General features: G+C 38.8%; 2 protein-coding genes across 2 annotated transcripts in view; both read left to right on the forward strand.

Moving 5' to 3' along the window:
* Window positions 1-5,341, forward strand: part of MUC2 (mucin 2, oligomeric mucus/gel-forming) — a 78,592-nt gene extending 73,251 nt beyond the window's left edge. Inside the window, exons 45-49 of the mRNA XM_067466526.1 lie at window positions 129-224; window positions 925-1,053; window positions 1,706-1,745; window positions 3,677-3,812; window positions 5,025-5,341. Coding sequence (XP_067322627.1) covers window positions 129-224; window positions 925-1,053; window positions 1,706-1,745; window positions 3,677-3,812; window positions 5,025-5,214 — 591 coding nt within the window. The 3' untranslated portion in view covers window positions 5,215-5,341. The remainder of the gene's footprint in view (window positions 1-128; window positions 225-924; window positions 1,054-1,705; window positions 1,746-3,676; window positions 3,813-5,024) is intronic.
* A 5,074-nt stretch (window positions 5,342-10,415) lies between these two features.
* LOC132762552 (mucin-5B-like) overlaps window positions 10,416-15,537 on the forward strand; it is a 70,119-nt gene continuing 64,997 nt past the window's right edge. The window contains exons 1-2 of the mRNA XM_067466556.1: window positions 10,416-10,560; window positions 11,030-11,285. Of these exons, the coding sequence (XP_067322657.1) occupies window positions 10,416-10,560; window positions 11,030-11,285 (401 nt within the window). The remainder of the gene's footprint in view (window positions 10,561-11,029; window positions 11,286-15,537) is intronic.

Consider the following 15,537-nt stretch of genomic DNA (forward strand, 5'->3'; position numbering starts at 1 on the left):
AAGTCATGAGCACAGGCAGCAGATGATTAATTATTTTGTTTTTACTTTACCTTGACTTCGTGTATATGCGGACACTATCTATCACTTTGCTCCAGGTAGACCTGATTGTGTCTCTTTTTCCCCCCTAGGGATATTCTCTCATATTGTACCCTGGTGAATGCTGTGGAAAATGTGTGCAGACATATTGTGTGGCACAAACAAATGAAAAGGCTCTCCTCTTAAGAGTAAGTATGTTGCACTGATTTCGTTGTAATTTGTTAATATCTGCTGCATGAAAAAATCCCAATTACTACAGTTTTTTTTAAAAAATGATAGGATATTTTCTCATAAATATATAACATTCACCCTTAGTCCCTTGCATTACTTCCCGTCTTCAAGATTCTAAAGTCTCTCTCTATCAAATTTGTCTAAGGGGATGTTCAGTTATTTTAGAAACAAAAGAAACTATTGTATCCCTCCTGTTTTCGGTAAATATAAAGGGGATGAAAGCAAAAATAATAGTGCAAACATTGATTAAGCACATTTATTTTTACATTACACTTCATTTTCTTTTTCAATAATACCTTGACTGTTCTTCCTGATATGTGTCTGGGATAATGCTCATAACTACAAGAAAAATAGTACAAGAAAAAAATTCATAACTTCTTGGTTGAACAGATAATAGTTATAATTAACAGAAGACAAGACAGGTCTCCCCTGAACATTATAGGATATGGCCTCCTTGTTCCTACAGTGGAGATTCTTTGTCCAATCTGAATGAAATTTGTCATTTCGAATGGCCAGGGAGGGTGGCAAAATGTGTTTTTTAACCTTTCTCAAAAGCCATACCACTACAATGACTACTCTGTTACTAGTGAGGAAAAATGCCTATGGAAAACATGAAGTTGTTTAGCCAACCTAAGTTTGTCCCCTTTTGTTATCCAGCCTGGTGAACAAATGAGTGATCCGAAAGACAACTGCACTGTTTACAGCTGTGTGAAGATCAATAACCAGCTGATCTCTTCCACTTCTGTGATTAGCTGCCCACCGTTTAATGAGGAGAGATGTGAACCTGTGAGTGAATGTTCACTATGTGCATTGATTTTGTGAAAACTTCTGGTTCGATTCTGAGTCACTGTGAGCAAGAAATAGTACAGCTGGGTTTTCTGTTATACCCTACAAATATCTATAATTTAAAATGTGTAGGGAGGTGGATCTGAAAGAAGATTCAGCTAGATGCTTGATTGATAGGTATAGACTTAGCCTGGAGAACGTTTGGTCTTCAGAATGTTTGGACCACAAGTCAATAATCCTTCACCATGGGCCATGCTGAGTGAGGCTGGTGAGTGTCAAAAGCCTCTTAAGGAGCAATTGCCCATTCTTTATATATATATAGTAATTGACATTAGAAGCCAGCAATTATTAAATGAGAACATATTCTATTCACCTTTTAAGGTGAATAGAATAGTCAGGTTTGGGGCATTATCAGTTTAATGCTTTAAATAACTTTTTTCAGGATAGTTATACATCAGCTTCTCTTAATAAACATTTACAGAATGTTTGCCTTTTTGTGACACTGAAGTAACAAGACATGGGTTATAAATTATTACATATGTGAGGGTGACCTGGTTATTACAGTATAGAGCTGGATCACATTTGTTTACAGTGTGAGGTTTTGCTGTTCTAGGTGGATGCAAAGTTAAATAATGCAAATATTATTTTCTAGGGCACCATTTCATTTTTGCCTAGTGGCTGTTGCAAAACATGTAAGTATGATAACAGAATTATATATCCATTTCAAAAGATTATGTCATGTCTACTTCTCTTTATAACTGTCTGCCTCTCTCTTTAATCTACTCCATTATGTGCTGCATTAATGCATCCATACGTATACATGTGTATTCTGCTAATTGATGATATAATATGTTTTAAATATTTGTGACAACTAATATATATAAATATTTTCTAGAGCCAGAGAATTATAAACCTGAGATATTGAACTGAAATTGTTTACTTAAAAGCTAGGGTTTTTCTCATGGGAATGAGGATTTTTGAAACAGACTTACCACCTTATCACATAAGGGGCTTTTGGCCCCTTGTTCCTCTTCGGGGATGGGGTCTGCTGAGTGCCATCACACAATGATGGTTTTTCCCCAACCCATTGATCTCCGAAGTGGTGTTGCCAGCAATACAAGGTAAGCTGAGTTTTTCTGCCCTTTTCCCCATCTGATGGAGAAAAGGGCAATGCGGCAACATGCATGTGATAGGGGAAGGAAGGAGGACGTGCCTTCTGTTTTGCCAGAAAATGAGGAAGGGGGGAGCTCATCTGTATGATGAGGCCCTTACTCAATTGGCCTTTGCAGACATTAACAATTTATTAGAAACAGCTTAGTGGTTCGTTCGTTATTTTTTCTTTGTCCTTTCTACTTTTTCATGGGTAGTCATTTGAGAAGCCTATTGAATTGGAAATATATAGAACAGTGTTTCTCAAACTCTGCTCCTCCAGATGTTTTGGACTTCAGCTCTCAGAAATCTCAGCCAGTTTACCGGCTGTTAGGAATTGTGGGAGCTGAAGTCCAAAACATCATGGTTTGAGAAACTCTGATATAGAAAATGGAAATGATACAAAGGCAGGGTCTTAATGGGATTTTGATTAGGCACAAGTCTCTTCAGTCCACAGAAATGCCCTCCGCTACGCACTGACCAAAGAGGCCTCCTAAATAAGAGTCTATCTGCCCCATAAAATTAATGCAATTTGACACCACTTTAACTGCCTTGACTCAATGCTATGGAATCATGTGAATGGTGCAAGATCTTTTGCTTTCTGTGTCAAAGAGTACTGGTTCCTCACCAAACTAAAACCCCAGGACTCCATATCATTAAGTCAATGCAATTGAAGTCAAAATGTGTTAATTCTACAAGGTAGATGCATTCTAGAACCTGCTACAAGAAAATTCCAAAGGATGAGAAAATAGATGAATTAATTACTCCAGATCCAAATGTCCTACTCCATGTCCTACAATGACATGATGTTGTTGGGCCAGGGAGTAATCCTGTTGCATGGTTATCTTCACCAATTAAGACTGTGTTTTGATTTGGCAAAACATGAAAAGAAAAGGTAGCTTTTGTATGCTAAATTCAGAGTTTTAAAGGGTTTTTTTTACTACAGTACTCAAGTTTGCAGTCAACATGACCACTCACTTTTCTGCCTTAGAAGTTTTGGAACTGTAATCCAAAAAAGTCCCCATTTAAAGCTCTGGCTAAAATATAGGAAAGAAATCATATTTCAAGAAATTGTTGTACACATGCACATACAAAGTGATAAGAAAACAAACTTGGCACTAACTTGGGGTTTGATAGTATGGAGTATCCAAATTCACTTCTCCACAATGAAAGCATTCTCTCAATGTATTTAATAATGTTGCCCTCATATTACTTTATCATGTTATATATCCCTACCAACATAACTGTTGTTTTGATATTAGTGTATTTCAGTGAAGTGACCATTTTGTTCAAAAATGCTCAATAAAACTTTGAGCCTGAAGTTATTAAAATTTAATTAAATTTTTAAAAGAAAACAAAAGGAGGACATTACATATCACAAATTAGGTGTTTAATGAAAGGTTGAACTCTTATAACAAGAAGAAGAGGTTTCGGTAAGTGTTTGTATTTATATCTCTTCAAATTTCTTCAACAGGCCACTATGTGACATCAGAGACAACACCAACATGCTATCCTTCTGTAAGCAAGGACTACATTACTTACGAGGGCTGTCGTTCAGAGGACCTAGTTGCTGTGAACCAGTGTGAGGGAACATGTACAACTTCATCAAAGTACGTAAGCCAAAACAAACCAATAGCCAAAGCAAATAAATGTATATGCAAAGCATACTACAGCTATCCAATTGTATCAGATTTACTGTGGTACCTTTACTTGTGCCACATACAATGGTAAACCAAATAAAGATATGTATGAAAAGACTCCTTCAAAATAGCCCAGTGTTTTGGACATCCACAGGTCATTTGGATAAATGAACTAGTAGAATAATTTCCTTTCAAGCACAGTGCAAATGGGAAGTCAGTAGTTTTGGCTAATTTACCTGAATAAGGTTTCCTTGCGGGGATCTGTTCAGATTTTTTAGGCACTCAGTGCTCTCAGTATTTGGGGTCCTGGACTGTAAGGCCTGATCCTGACTTTCCTCTTCTCCAGGACTAAGAGTCAAGAGAGGAATCTCAAGGCAAGAGCTAGCCTCAAAAATAATATATATATTAAATTGCATGGTGCTGGTTCCTATTGTTGTAGGATGCATTGGTTTGTATTGGTATGCAAATGGAACTTGGAGCACCTTTGAGACTAACTGAGAGAAATAAGTTGATAGTGTAAAGTTTTGTACACTACTTCATTTCTTAGACCTACTTTTAAAAATAATTTGGAGGCATAGTATGAGTAGCTCCAGTTGATGCTTAATATATTATGTTTAAAAGCATCCCAGGCCTTGTAACCTGTGACCTTCCCAGTCACTGTCCCTATGTCTCAGGCTCTGGCCATGCAGTCTTGGGACTGGGATGCTCTTCAGCTGATAAACAATACTGAATCTGTCAATCCTACTGAATACAGTTTTGGAAATGATTTCATGTCTCTATAAAAACCACCAATCTCACCCAACAAAAAAGGCATTCATTCTCTCTCCTGGAGCTCTTTGGAGTCATTTCTCAGGGCTTCAGATGGAAAGAGAAGAAAGGTCCATTGCACTAGTACTGTGGCACTGGCATTTGGACTGGGTTGAATTGGATGGTCCATGAGGTCTCTTCCAACTCGATGACTTTTTTTCAGTGCTGGTTTAGATAACAACTTTCATGGCTCACTAATAGATGTTTAAAATGTATTATACTAGAATGTATATGAAATGGAAAAAATGGAATTTAGGATTGCAAGTAAGTCTAATATTGCTTATTTGCAATCCTAACACCCAGGCAGTTCTTCAGACATTGTTCCATTTGTTGTGCAAACAATTCAGTAACTGTTTTCATCTCTTCATAAAATAGATACTCTTCTCAAGCCAACTCAATGGAACATAAATGCAGCTGCTGCAGGGAGTCAAAAACCACCATGAAAGACATCACACTGATATGTCCTAATAAACAGCTCAAGAAGCATAGCTACCTCCACGTGGAAAGTTGTGAATGTCAAGAGACTGACTGTGATGCAGCAGAAGAATCTCAAAGACGAAAGTAGCATGGCACAGTCTAAGGACTGGAAGATGAACAGAATTAATCAAGAGAACAGTTAAAAGAACAGTAAAGTGAAGAATGGGACTGATGTTCTTAACCTAAACATCAGGTTAAAAAAATGTAAAAATTAAAAAAAAAGATAGCAACTTCACATAATTAAGCTTTTTTTTTCAGAAATAATTTTGCCTTATTTTCCATAGCTCTCAGAGTCCATGTCCTCTGATAGTTTTCTGTTATGTTTATTTATTTGTGTAAAACCAAACATGTTGAAGAAAAGGTTTCTACTGAGTGTTGAAACAAAGTGAGATTTTGTAAGTTGAACTGTTTTGAATCAGCTTCTTTTGCTTCTAATAATTAAAAAGCACATTTAAAAATGAGGTCTCTGCATTCAATTTTGTCAGTAAATGTGATAAAATCTCAAATGTCCCCAAACGATAGCAGTAAGAACTGGTCTTTGGAATTCCAAGATAACACAGTGAGTCCTTGGTATGTGCTGGGCTTTTGGTTCCAGTATCCCTCATGGATGCCAACATTTATAGTCCCATTATATACAATGACATAATAAAATGGTGTCTCTCATATACATTAACAAACTTAAACATTAAGAAACTTTTTGGAATTATATTGCATTTTTCCTTCAAGACTCATTTGTTTCATTGGAACCCCATGGGTTTTGCTATTGGTTGCTGTTCCCACTTTCGAAGTATCTATAAGCTCCTGCCTTACACCCAGACTTTGACCTTCCATCCAGTCACTTCACAGTTCCTTCTGTGCTTCTGACAGAAGCATCACTGTCTTCATACTGTACCCATTCCAGCCTCCCTCCCTCTCTTGCTTTCTCTCTCTCTCCCCTCTCTTCATAAGCTCAAATATACCAGGAATAAAAACCACACAATATCAACTAACTCAAAGTTCCTTAAGGTGGACAAGAGGAAAGCAGACAGCAATCTCTCAAAGTGCAGAAGAGCACAAGGCATGGAGGCACGAGGCAAAGAGGCTGCTCCCTTGAAGCCTTAAAGCCCTGGACTCTCACTCTTGCACTCCCTCTGGTGATAGTTCTTAACTCAAAATGCTGTTTTTATCTCAAAACAAAACCCAGGCCAAGTGACAGCTCTTAACTAAAAATACAATTAAGTTCAGACACTCTTAAGTAGAAGTTCTACTGTATTTGTAAGGAGCAGACCATGAAAGTGCATGACTAGAAATAGAGGGTTGTCTTTGCAAAGGACACATAGCCATTCTGAGGAAAACCACTGACCAATCCAACTCAAGAATAGAAGTGGTATGTTTGGACAACAACAGGGCCAGAAAAAATTGTGTGGCAGTGGTTTGCTCTCTAGGGGCAGTTCCAGACAGAGTCAAAATGCGGGTTTAAACAGTGGGGCAAAACCTCTCGTGACCTACCAGCAAGTCCACACACAGAACTGTAAGTCTTGGGAAATGCTGCCCCGCCATCCGCACAACTTACTTTGAAGTGGATTTTACAAGTCTGAAAGATAGAGGGGGGGGAGGGGGGGAGGACATCTGGCAGAAGTTTGTTTTTTTTAAAAAAATCTCTCTGAGATGTGCTGGATCCCATATGCGCTCATGCGGAGAATCTAATGTACACAAACAGATTTCTTAATCCACTTATACATTCAAGCTCTATTTAATATTAAAAATATTAGAACTAAGGAATGGTTGCAGGGAGTTCTAATTGCTTTCCAACTGTGCTTAGACTGAGCCACCTGTGTGAACATGGCTCCATTTTTGACAACCCTATCAGCAGTTTCTGACTTTTAGAATGTGCATGTGCACTGGAGCAGTCCACACCAGGAGAGCAAAAGAAAGTCACATGTTTTCCATGATAGCAGAGAGATATAGTCATGTGAAAATGTACAATTTTTGTCTGGAATTGGGTTTTAAGTACGCCTTCTAAACCTATGCTTTCCAGCTCTTAACCAGATTCCACACTGATTTCCCTAAACATCATTTAGCCACCCCTCCTTATATCCTATTTTTTTCCAGGTTTTTAAGCATGTGTAAAAGGGCCCTAGGTTTGGGCTAGCAGTGCTCTTCTCTGCCATTGGTTCTACTGTCCATTAGTCAAATGGCAAAATTAATTTCAGCTGAAACAAAAATAAGGTTAGATATGATTGTGGTTGTGTTTATAATTGTTTTTCCAGAAGCAAAGTGTCAAGGAGGGAAATGTTCTGGAAGATAAATTATATGAAGATTTTTTGTTGTGTTATATGTTTTTCACAGAGAAAAGAAGATTGAAAGGAAACTTGAAAATAGTGTTCAGCTCTCTAATAAGCTGTCATTCAAAAGGAGAGTTTTTATTTTATGTTCCAAGGGTCAGGATTAAAATGTGAAAATTGTAAGAATATAAATTTCAGCTAGATATCAGAAAAAATACAACCAATTGTTTTGACAATGAAATGGACTACTTCAAAATGTGGCAGGTTCCCATTTGCTCTTGGTACTTAAATAGAAGTTGGAGAATAATCGGTCATGGTTGCTGTAAAAACATCCTTAAGGAATAAAGGATTGGTCTATTTCAGTCAGAAACAACAAAATTAGTGTACCCTCTGTTGAAGATCCAACATTAAACAAGGGCATTGGACTAGTAAAGGGGTGATTCAACTTTGGTGGCCTAGGTGTGCATTTAGAATCATAGAACCGGAAGAGACCACAAGGGCCATCCAGTCCAATCCCCCTGCCAGCCTTTCCAGAAAGCTACATTAAGTGATAACTGTGGGTGTGACCAGGACTTCCTCAAAATCCTGGTGGACTAACATCCCACAACTTAAAAGCATCTGCTTATAATTATGCATTTTACTCTTTCTCCTCCCTGCTGGCCATCAATTAAGGCACATTATACTCCAGCCATTCAGCCCAGCTGGGTGGTACAAATACTTTATTTGCAATGCTACTCACAAATCCATTAGCTGTCACAGCAGGAGGATGACAATCAAAGAGAAAAACCAGCCATGTGTTGTCAGCTTTTATGCATGGCCCTTATTTTTGTTCCCCACCTTTGGACATGATATGTTTTTGACCGGAGGTCCTCTCTGGCCAGACTCAGGCATCTCCATAACTCTTCAATGATCTAGTGCCTTTCTGTCAAGACATGCCTAAGGATGAGGGCAAGGATGGGCAGAAAGTAAAATGTACTCAGTGAGGACAGCAGTTGCCACCATTCATTGTAGGGCTCACATTCCATACAACCTTACCTACAGCGCACATGACCCATCCAAGGCCCTACTCTGCTGCTTCGTCCAGAGCTTGTAGATCAAAAAGATTCATGATTCATGGCTTCGAAATTGCTCTATCTGCCTTGCTCCAAATTTCACAAATGGATCAAAGCATGCATTTCCCCTTTCTTTCTTTCTTTCTTTCTTTCTTTCTTTCTTTCTTTCTTTCTGGTGTGTGATGCATGCAAAATGTAAGGCACGTCCAAACATCTTCACTTTTAGTCAATGAGTAGTCTTGTAAACCATTGGTAATGAATAGAGATTGGCACCTCCATGTTAACTTCATTTCACAAAGATCAAACGTCCTCCCCCAAAGCTATTTGTCCTGAGAGTTTTCTGTATGCTTTGATACCTAGGGAAGCTTAGCAGTTCCCCAAGATGCCCTGAAACCCATCAGTCCTGTAAGTATAGAAGTGACTCTCTATATCTGATTATTTTTCTTTACTTGAAAAGAGCAATGAGAAAAGAGAGATGGTGTTAACCTTCTCTCTCAACATACATTTGTTTTAATCGCCTTGCAAAATACCTTAACCGAGCTCTAATCTCTATCTACATTTATACACATTGTAGAAAACTATACCAGGAAGAAGTATTCTAGCACAAATTTCTGTTTCCTTCTCTGTTTATTTTGTATGGCAGAACATCCAACTGCCATGTGAAATCTTAAGTACAACAGGCAAAACACAGGTTATCTACCTTTGTGACCTCTTGTCTTTAGATACAGAAAAAAATGGAGGGAAAACGTCAGGAAGCATAATTTCAAGTGCACCTATGACTTTGGGATTGCTCACCTTTCTTCTTAAAGATATTGAACAAAATGGGACTGGAACGTGGATGCATAGGTTAGTGTCTCAAGGCAGACTTCATGAGCAATGCAGTAAAATCATTGAAGGAAATCAAGACACAGCTTCATGCAGCTGATGAAGGTTTTTTGGCACCTGTCTGGATTGTGGAACACATCCAAGCTTAGTCTGGGGAAAGTCGGAAACCCTAACAGAATCAAAGCTTAAATGTAATGTTATGGAGATAAAGAACCAAATGTCTTTTATCATTCTAAATCTACAAGAGAAACAAGTTGTCCTCTCAGTTCTTTTAAACTGGTGAGGAGTCATTGTTGAGACTCCAAAGTTTCATTGTTTGTTCATATGCCAAAATAATTGGACCATAAACCAAGAACAAGAAAGAAATCACTTCCCAGGAGAAAATTGTTTAGGATGACTGGAATAATGAAAGGAAGCCACTTGTGGATTTTATGCATTCTCTGCAGTTGCTGCCACAGCAAAACATTGATACAGAAGGGTAAGAAGAAAATCTGTTTTTTCATACTTTTTGTCCAGATGCTATGAAATGTTAGATTTGAGCTAATTATACCTGATTCCCACATAATAAAACAACTATCAGCTGTCTGCACTTAAAACAGGATTGATATATATTGATTTAAATGTGAGTGCTTAAGCATACATTGAACTCTTTTATTGAATGGGATATGAAGGTGTTCAAAAGATTTATTATACCCCAATGTAAATTGGAAATACTGTTCTATTTCCAGTCAGCTATTCATGCAGTAATCTATGAAGTTGAGGAATGGAACCTTTGGTGAACTAAAACTCTCAGGAACCCATTTCTGAGCACTGGGCATCTCTAGTCAGGTCCAAACACTAAAATCAAATGTGCTGTTTCAAGCATTTCTGCAGCATTAAAGCATGTGATCACTTGCTCTGTTGGCATTATCATATTTAGACAAAGCATAATTTGGGGGCTGAAAGAAAAATGCATTTGGAGGCAGAATTTTTATTTGTGGGGTGCCAAGTCCCCATTTTGTCACCGGCACCATATCCTCTTGGCTTTCATTTTCTGCCACCATGTAATTTTAGCTGCTTGAGCTTTGCTTCATGTGTCTCCTTCCTTATCATACTTACTTCTGGAAGTGTCTTACAATGCTTCCACTTCAGCTACAATTTGGATGAGCATGCCACCCATTAAAGGAGCTTCCACAGATGACACAAAGCAACTTCCAACTGGAGTAGAAGCATCATTTGACACTTCACTTTCAACACAAGAGGCATCTTGTTGTGTTGGCTCCAATGGAGCCAGCACACTTTTATGCTGTCTGAGTAATGCTTGCCCCATGTGATGGGGGTAGCATTGCTGTGAGGGAGTAGTGCGCAGGATAACAGATTTGCCCCAACTGCTCTCCATTTCTATGGCTAAGGCAGGTGAAGAAGGACACTTCACCTGGTGGCTAATATAAAGAGGCCATCAATTACATGTACATTAAAGCTCTCGTTTACTTTCCTTTGTCCTATTTGGTTTTCAATCTGCTCCTTACTTTCCCATTTCAACTAGCAGGAGAAATGTAGAGAGTAAATTAAATAAATGGGACAATATGGTAGCCTCAGTGATCTACATAACTCAGGATGTGAGGTTTTCAAAGACAGAAGTAATATGTAAATATTTGCTATTGTTTAATAATTGTGTCACACTTTTTAGCCTCTTTCTTTGAATGTTTAGATATGATACTATGGTTATAAATGCTTGTATCCCATTGTATTATCCTTCTAACCTTCTTGATTCTCTCTGTAGTCCAACATGCAGGAGTCACCAGCAGTGAATGTTCCACTTGGGGTAACTTCCATTTTCAAACATTTGACCACATGAAATTTAACTTTCCTGGACTTTGCTACTATGTTTTTGCCTCCCACTGCAAAGATGACCACCAGGACTTCAATATTCAGATCATGAGGAGCATCAAGAATGGAACAGTCATCTCCTTCACTGCCACTATTGATGGTGTGCTTCTGGAGCTGAAAGAATCAAGTATCACTGTAGATGGGAATGCGTGAGTTTGTCTAACTTCAGTTCATGCATCTTGTTTTCTTAAGAACATTACTGTTTCTGCATTCACAAATCTGTAGCCTTTTCTGAGCTGTGAAATCTGATAACCATTGTAATAAGCTACCAGAAGTCCCAGTTTATGGGTAAAAGCAGAGTATGAATAAAGTGGTTGATTTATTGATACCATCCTGGAGATAATTCATATGGAATTGATCCACATGAGGATAACTGTGGTTGGCGTATTCCATAGTGGTAGGGTGTTAAGTCCACTCTGGACTTTACTCTGAACTTTAAATGATCTTTTTATACTGCTGAATCTGGTCACCAAAATGGGTTGATCACCATGGATAGCCCCCTCAACATTCAGATGAAGACCAGCCATAATTGGAAATTTAGTCTGCATACAATCCAAACGGGGTGAAATTAGAGTTCTGTGCAGGAATTATATTAATATTGAAATATTATTTGCCATGCAGCAAATACTATTTTCTGTGAGAAATACCCACATGCAAATTTTGCACAGAATAAGGCCCAACCTGGAGCCCCCAGTGACGCAGTGGGTTAAAGCACTGAGCTGCTGAGCTTGTTGATCGAAAGGTCGCAGGTTCGATTCCGGGGAGCGGCGTGAGCTTCCGCTGTCAGCCCTAGCTTCTACCAACCTAGCAGTTCAAAAACATGCAAATGTGAGTAGATCAATAGGTACCGCTCCGACAGGAAGGTATTAATGGTGCTCCATGCAGTCATGCTGGCCACATGAACTTGGAGGTGTCTATGGACAACGCCGGCTCTTCGGCTTAGAAATGGAGATGAGCACCACACCCCAGAGTCAGACATGACTGGACTTAATGTCAGGGGACAACCTTTACCTTTACTTAAGGCCCAAACTGCAAATAGTCTTTGAAACAGTGTGCTTTTTGAGGATTTTCTCACAGTGGGAAGAAAATGATTGAAATAGCATGTTTCTACTTTTGAGATGAAACTGAGGAATTACATCTCTAGTGAGTATGTTAGGGTCCTTAGTCCTTCATAGCTTCAATTATCATTAAAAATTCTTTTCTACTCAGGCTAAAATAGACAAAATAGCACCAGATATACTATCTACCTTACAGTAATTTTTCTTGATTACTAAGATGGAAATGTGAAGAAGATTTACTTACTGAGTGAAACTTTATTCAGTTATTCGCTTTAAAAAAATCAGGACCAAACATCAGCGTATTTCAAAAAGAGGAAATAAAGAATATTGCATCATTTCAGATGGAAAAGCTAGCCTCTCTGTGTTATTTACCAAAACGCAGTACGCCTCATTAAACAGCTATGCCCCACTTCATGAATATGAGCTCAAGGGAAAGAATGAAAAAGTCATATAAATTAATAGTGCATTTCTCGACAGAAAAAGATAATAATCTCTCTCATAAGTTTTCAGTTTCCTGAAGCAATGAGGAACACCGGTAGAAAACTGGGGCCTTTACATTACTATATCTGCAGCTGGGGGCTTCCCTCAGTAGCCATTTTCCTGCTTTGCAGCTTTTATAAATATAGATGTTCCCCATTGCCTCCATGAGATATTGTTCAGCCTCCTTGCCCAATGCATCAATTCTTTTAACTCTATGAAGGGCTTGGCCTCATATGAAGAGACACATTGTGCCAATGGTCAAACCAGTTCATTTAGATCAGTGGTTCTCAACCTATGGGTCCCCAGATGGGCCTTCAACTCCCAGAAATCCTAACAGTTAATAAACTGGCTTGGATTTCTGGGAGTTGTAGACCAAAACTCCTGGGAACTCACAGGTTAAGAACCAATGATCTAAATTGTATAGTTTACATGGTAAATGAGTATTCGTTCCAAATGGCAAAATGTAACAGGTGAAAAACTGCCTTCAGTGTAGATTTACAAACAAACCACAGGTTATCCCACAGTTTGGCAAACAGCAGGTGCTCATATGCATCATTGGACCTGACATTTAAATTAATAATTCTCTTAGAAATATTTTCAAAATGGGTTCTTCTTTGTACAATGTGCTTTGGACTGTTGGCTATTTGTTCTTTGCGGTCCATCAATTCTCCCTTTTTTGCTACCCTGTGTTCATGAAGTGTTGCATAATGTCACATTGAGATTCTTAAAGGAAATTATTTGGGCCATTGTTTGACAGAATTGGAACAAAAGTCAGCATATATCCAATTTATTTTAATTCTGACCTTTGTTGTGTTTGTCAGGCATTTATATTTTTCACTAGGGGTTTTTACATTTTTTTAACTTACGGTACTCAGAGAATTATGCTCATACACAATTGATAGAAAAATAAGATAAAAATGAAATATGGAGGCATTTTTTGCATTCCCATGTGCCAGCTGCAAACTCTTCTGTGGCTCCCATTTATTAGCAGAACAACTGACAGTTATCTCATGTCCTAAAATTGGTGGAAAATGATGTTTAGCTGATTGCAAACCAGCTGCAAGGAGCTGTGAAACCTTCTTTTGCATTGATTTAATGCCCACACAGCAAAATAACCTAGAATATCAAGACAGATAATACAAAATATCTGCTTTGAACTTGATTATCTGAGTCCACACTGCTATATAATCTAGTTCAATGTGGATTTTATACAGCTGTGTGGAAGGGGCCATAATAGTAAGAATGAAAGTCAAGACTACCCTCACTCATCCACGATTCAAAACATTCTGGAGGCAAACTTTCAGAGAATACTGCACTGAGGCCGAATTTGTCACAAGGGAGTGTGCTTATGATGTTGGAACCCCTGAATGTGAATATCAAGAGAATCATTAGAAGGCATGCAAGAGTGTTAAGCAGATATAAATCTTCAAAAGTTTTGTTCTTGTGGGCATGAACAAATAATGTAGCATTCTTCAACCTGTTGTTTTAAGGATTATTTGCAGTTCTGGGTTTATTCTGCAACAAATATGCACATATTTGTACCAGAAATGTGTTTTTTGAACCAAAAAATTTTTTGTCAAGAAAAAATATTTTTATTTATTTATTTATTTACTTTACTTTACTTTACTTTACTTTACTTTACTTTACTTATATACCGCTGTTCTCAGCCTGAAGCCTGAAGGCGACTCACAGCGGTTCACAACAAATAAGAACAGCAAAAATTCATATTTTCTCTGGAAAATATGTTTTCCACACAGACCGATTCATCCCACAGGTTTAGGGCTCCATTTTCATGCCCTTCAGAAATGGAACCCCACAGGAGTCCCAAAGAGGCAATCACGTGATGTACAGGCATTTCTGGTGGGACTCTGTGGAGTTCTGTTTCCGCAGCTCATGGAAACGGAGCCCTAAACCCATCTTCAAGAGTTTAGTAACACCTGACTCCAAACTGAGAAAAGCAGGAGAAAGCAGGGGAAAGATGGGCATTGACATAGTAAGAACATGGGGTGGCTGGCCATCCCAGAAGATGGGGAAAGATGGGAAGGAACAAAGTAAAATGATTCCCTCCATTTTCCCCTCACTTGTGGGATGAAGTTGTAAGTCTTAAACTCTGAATCATAGAATCATAGAATCAAAGAGTTGGAAGAGACCTCATGGGCCATCCAGTCCAACCCCCTGCCAAGAAGCAGGAATATTGCATTCAAATCACCCCTGACAAATGGCCATCCAGCCTCTGCTTAAAAGCTTCCAAAGAAGGAGCCTCCACCACACTCCGGGGCAGAGAGTTCCACTGCTGAACGGCTCTCACAGTCAGGAAGTTCTTCCTAATGTTCAGATGGAATCTCCTCTCTTGTAGTTTGAAGCCATTGTTCTGCGTCCTAGTCTCCAAGGAAGCAGAAAACAAGCTTGCTCCCTCCTCCCTGTGGCTTCCTCTCACATATTTATACATGGCTATCATATCTCCTCTCAGCCTTCTCTTCTTCAGGCTAAACATGCCCAGCTCCCCAAGCCGCTCCTCATAGGGCTTGTTCTCCAGACCCTTGATCATTTTAGTCGCCCTCCTCTGGACACATTCCAGCTTGTCAATATCTCTCTTGAATTGTGGTGCCCAGAATTTTACACAATATTCCAGATGTGGTCTAACCAAAGCAGAATAGAGGGGTAGCATTACTACCTTAGATCTAGACACTATGCTCCTATTGATGCAGGCCAAAATCCCATTGGCTTTTTTTGCCGCCACATCACATTGTTGGCTCATGTTTAACTTGTTGTCCACGAGGACTCCAAGATCTTTTTCACACGTACTGCTCTCGAGCCAGGCGTCACCCATTCTGTATCTTTGCATTTCATTTTTTCTGCCAAA

Source organism: Anolis sagrei, chromosome 1 (assembly GCF_037176765.1).
Source record: "Anolis sagrei isolate rAnoSag1 chromosome 1, rAnoSag1.mat, whole genome shotgun sequence".
In the NCBI taxonomy this organism is placed as follows: domain Eukaryota; kingdom Metazoa; phylum Chordata; class Lepidosauria; order Squamata; family Dactyloidae; genus Anolis; species Anolis sagrei.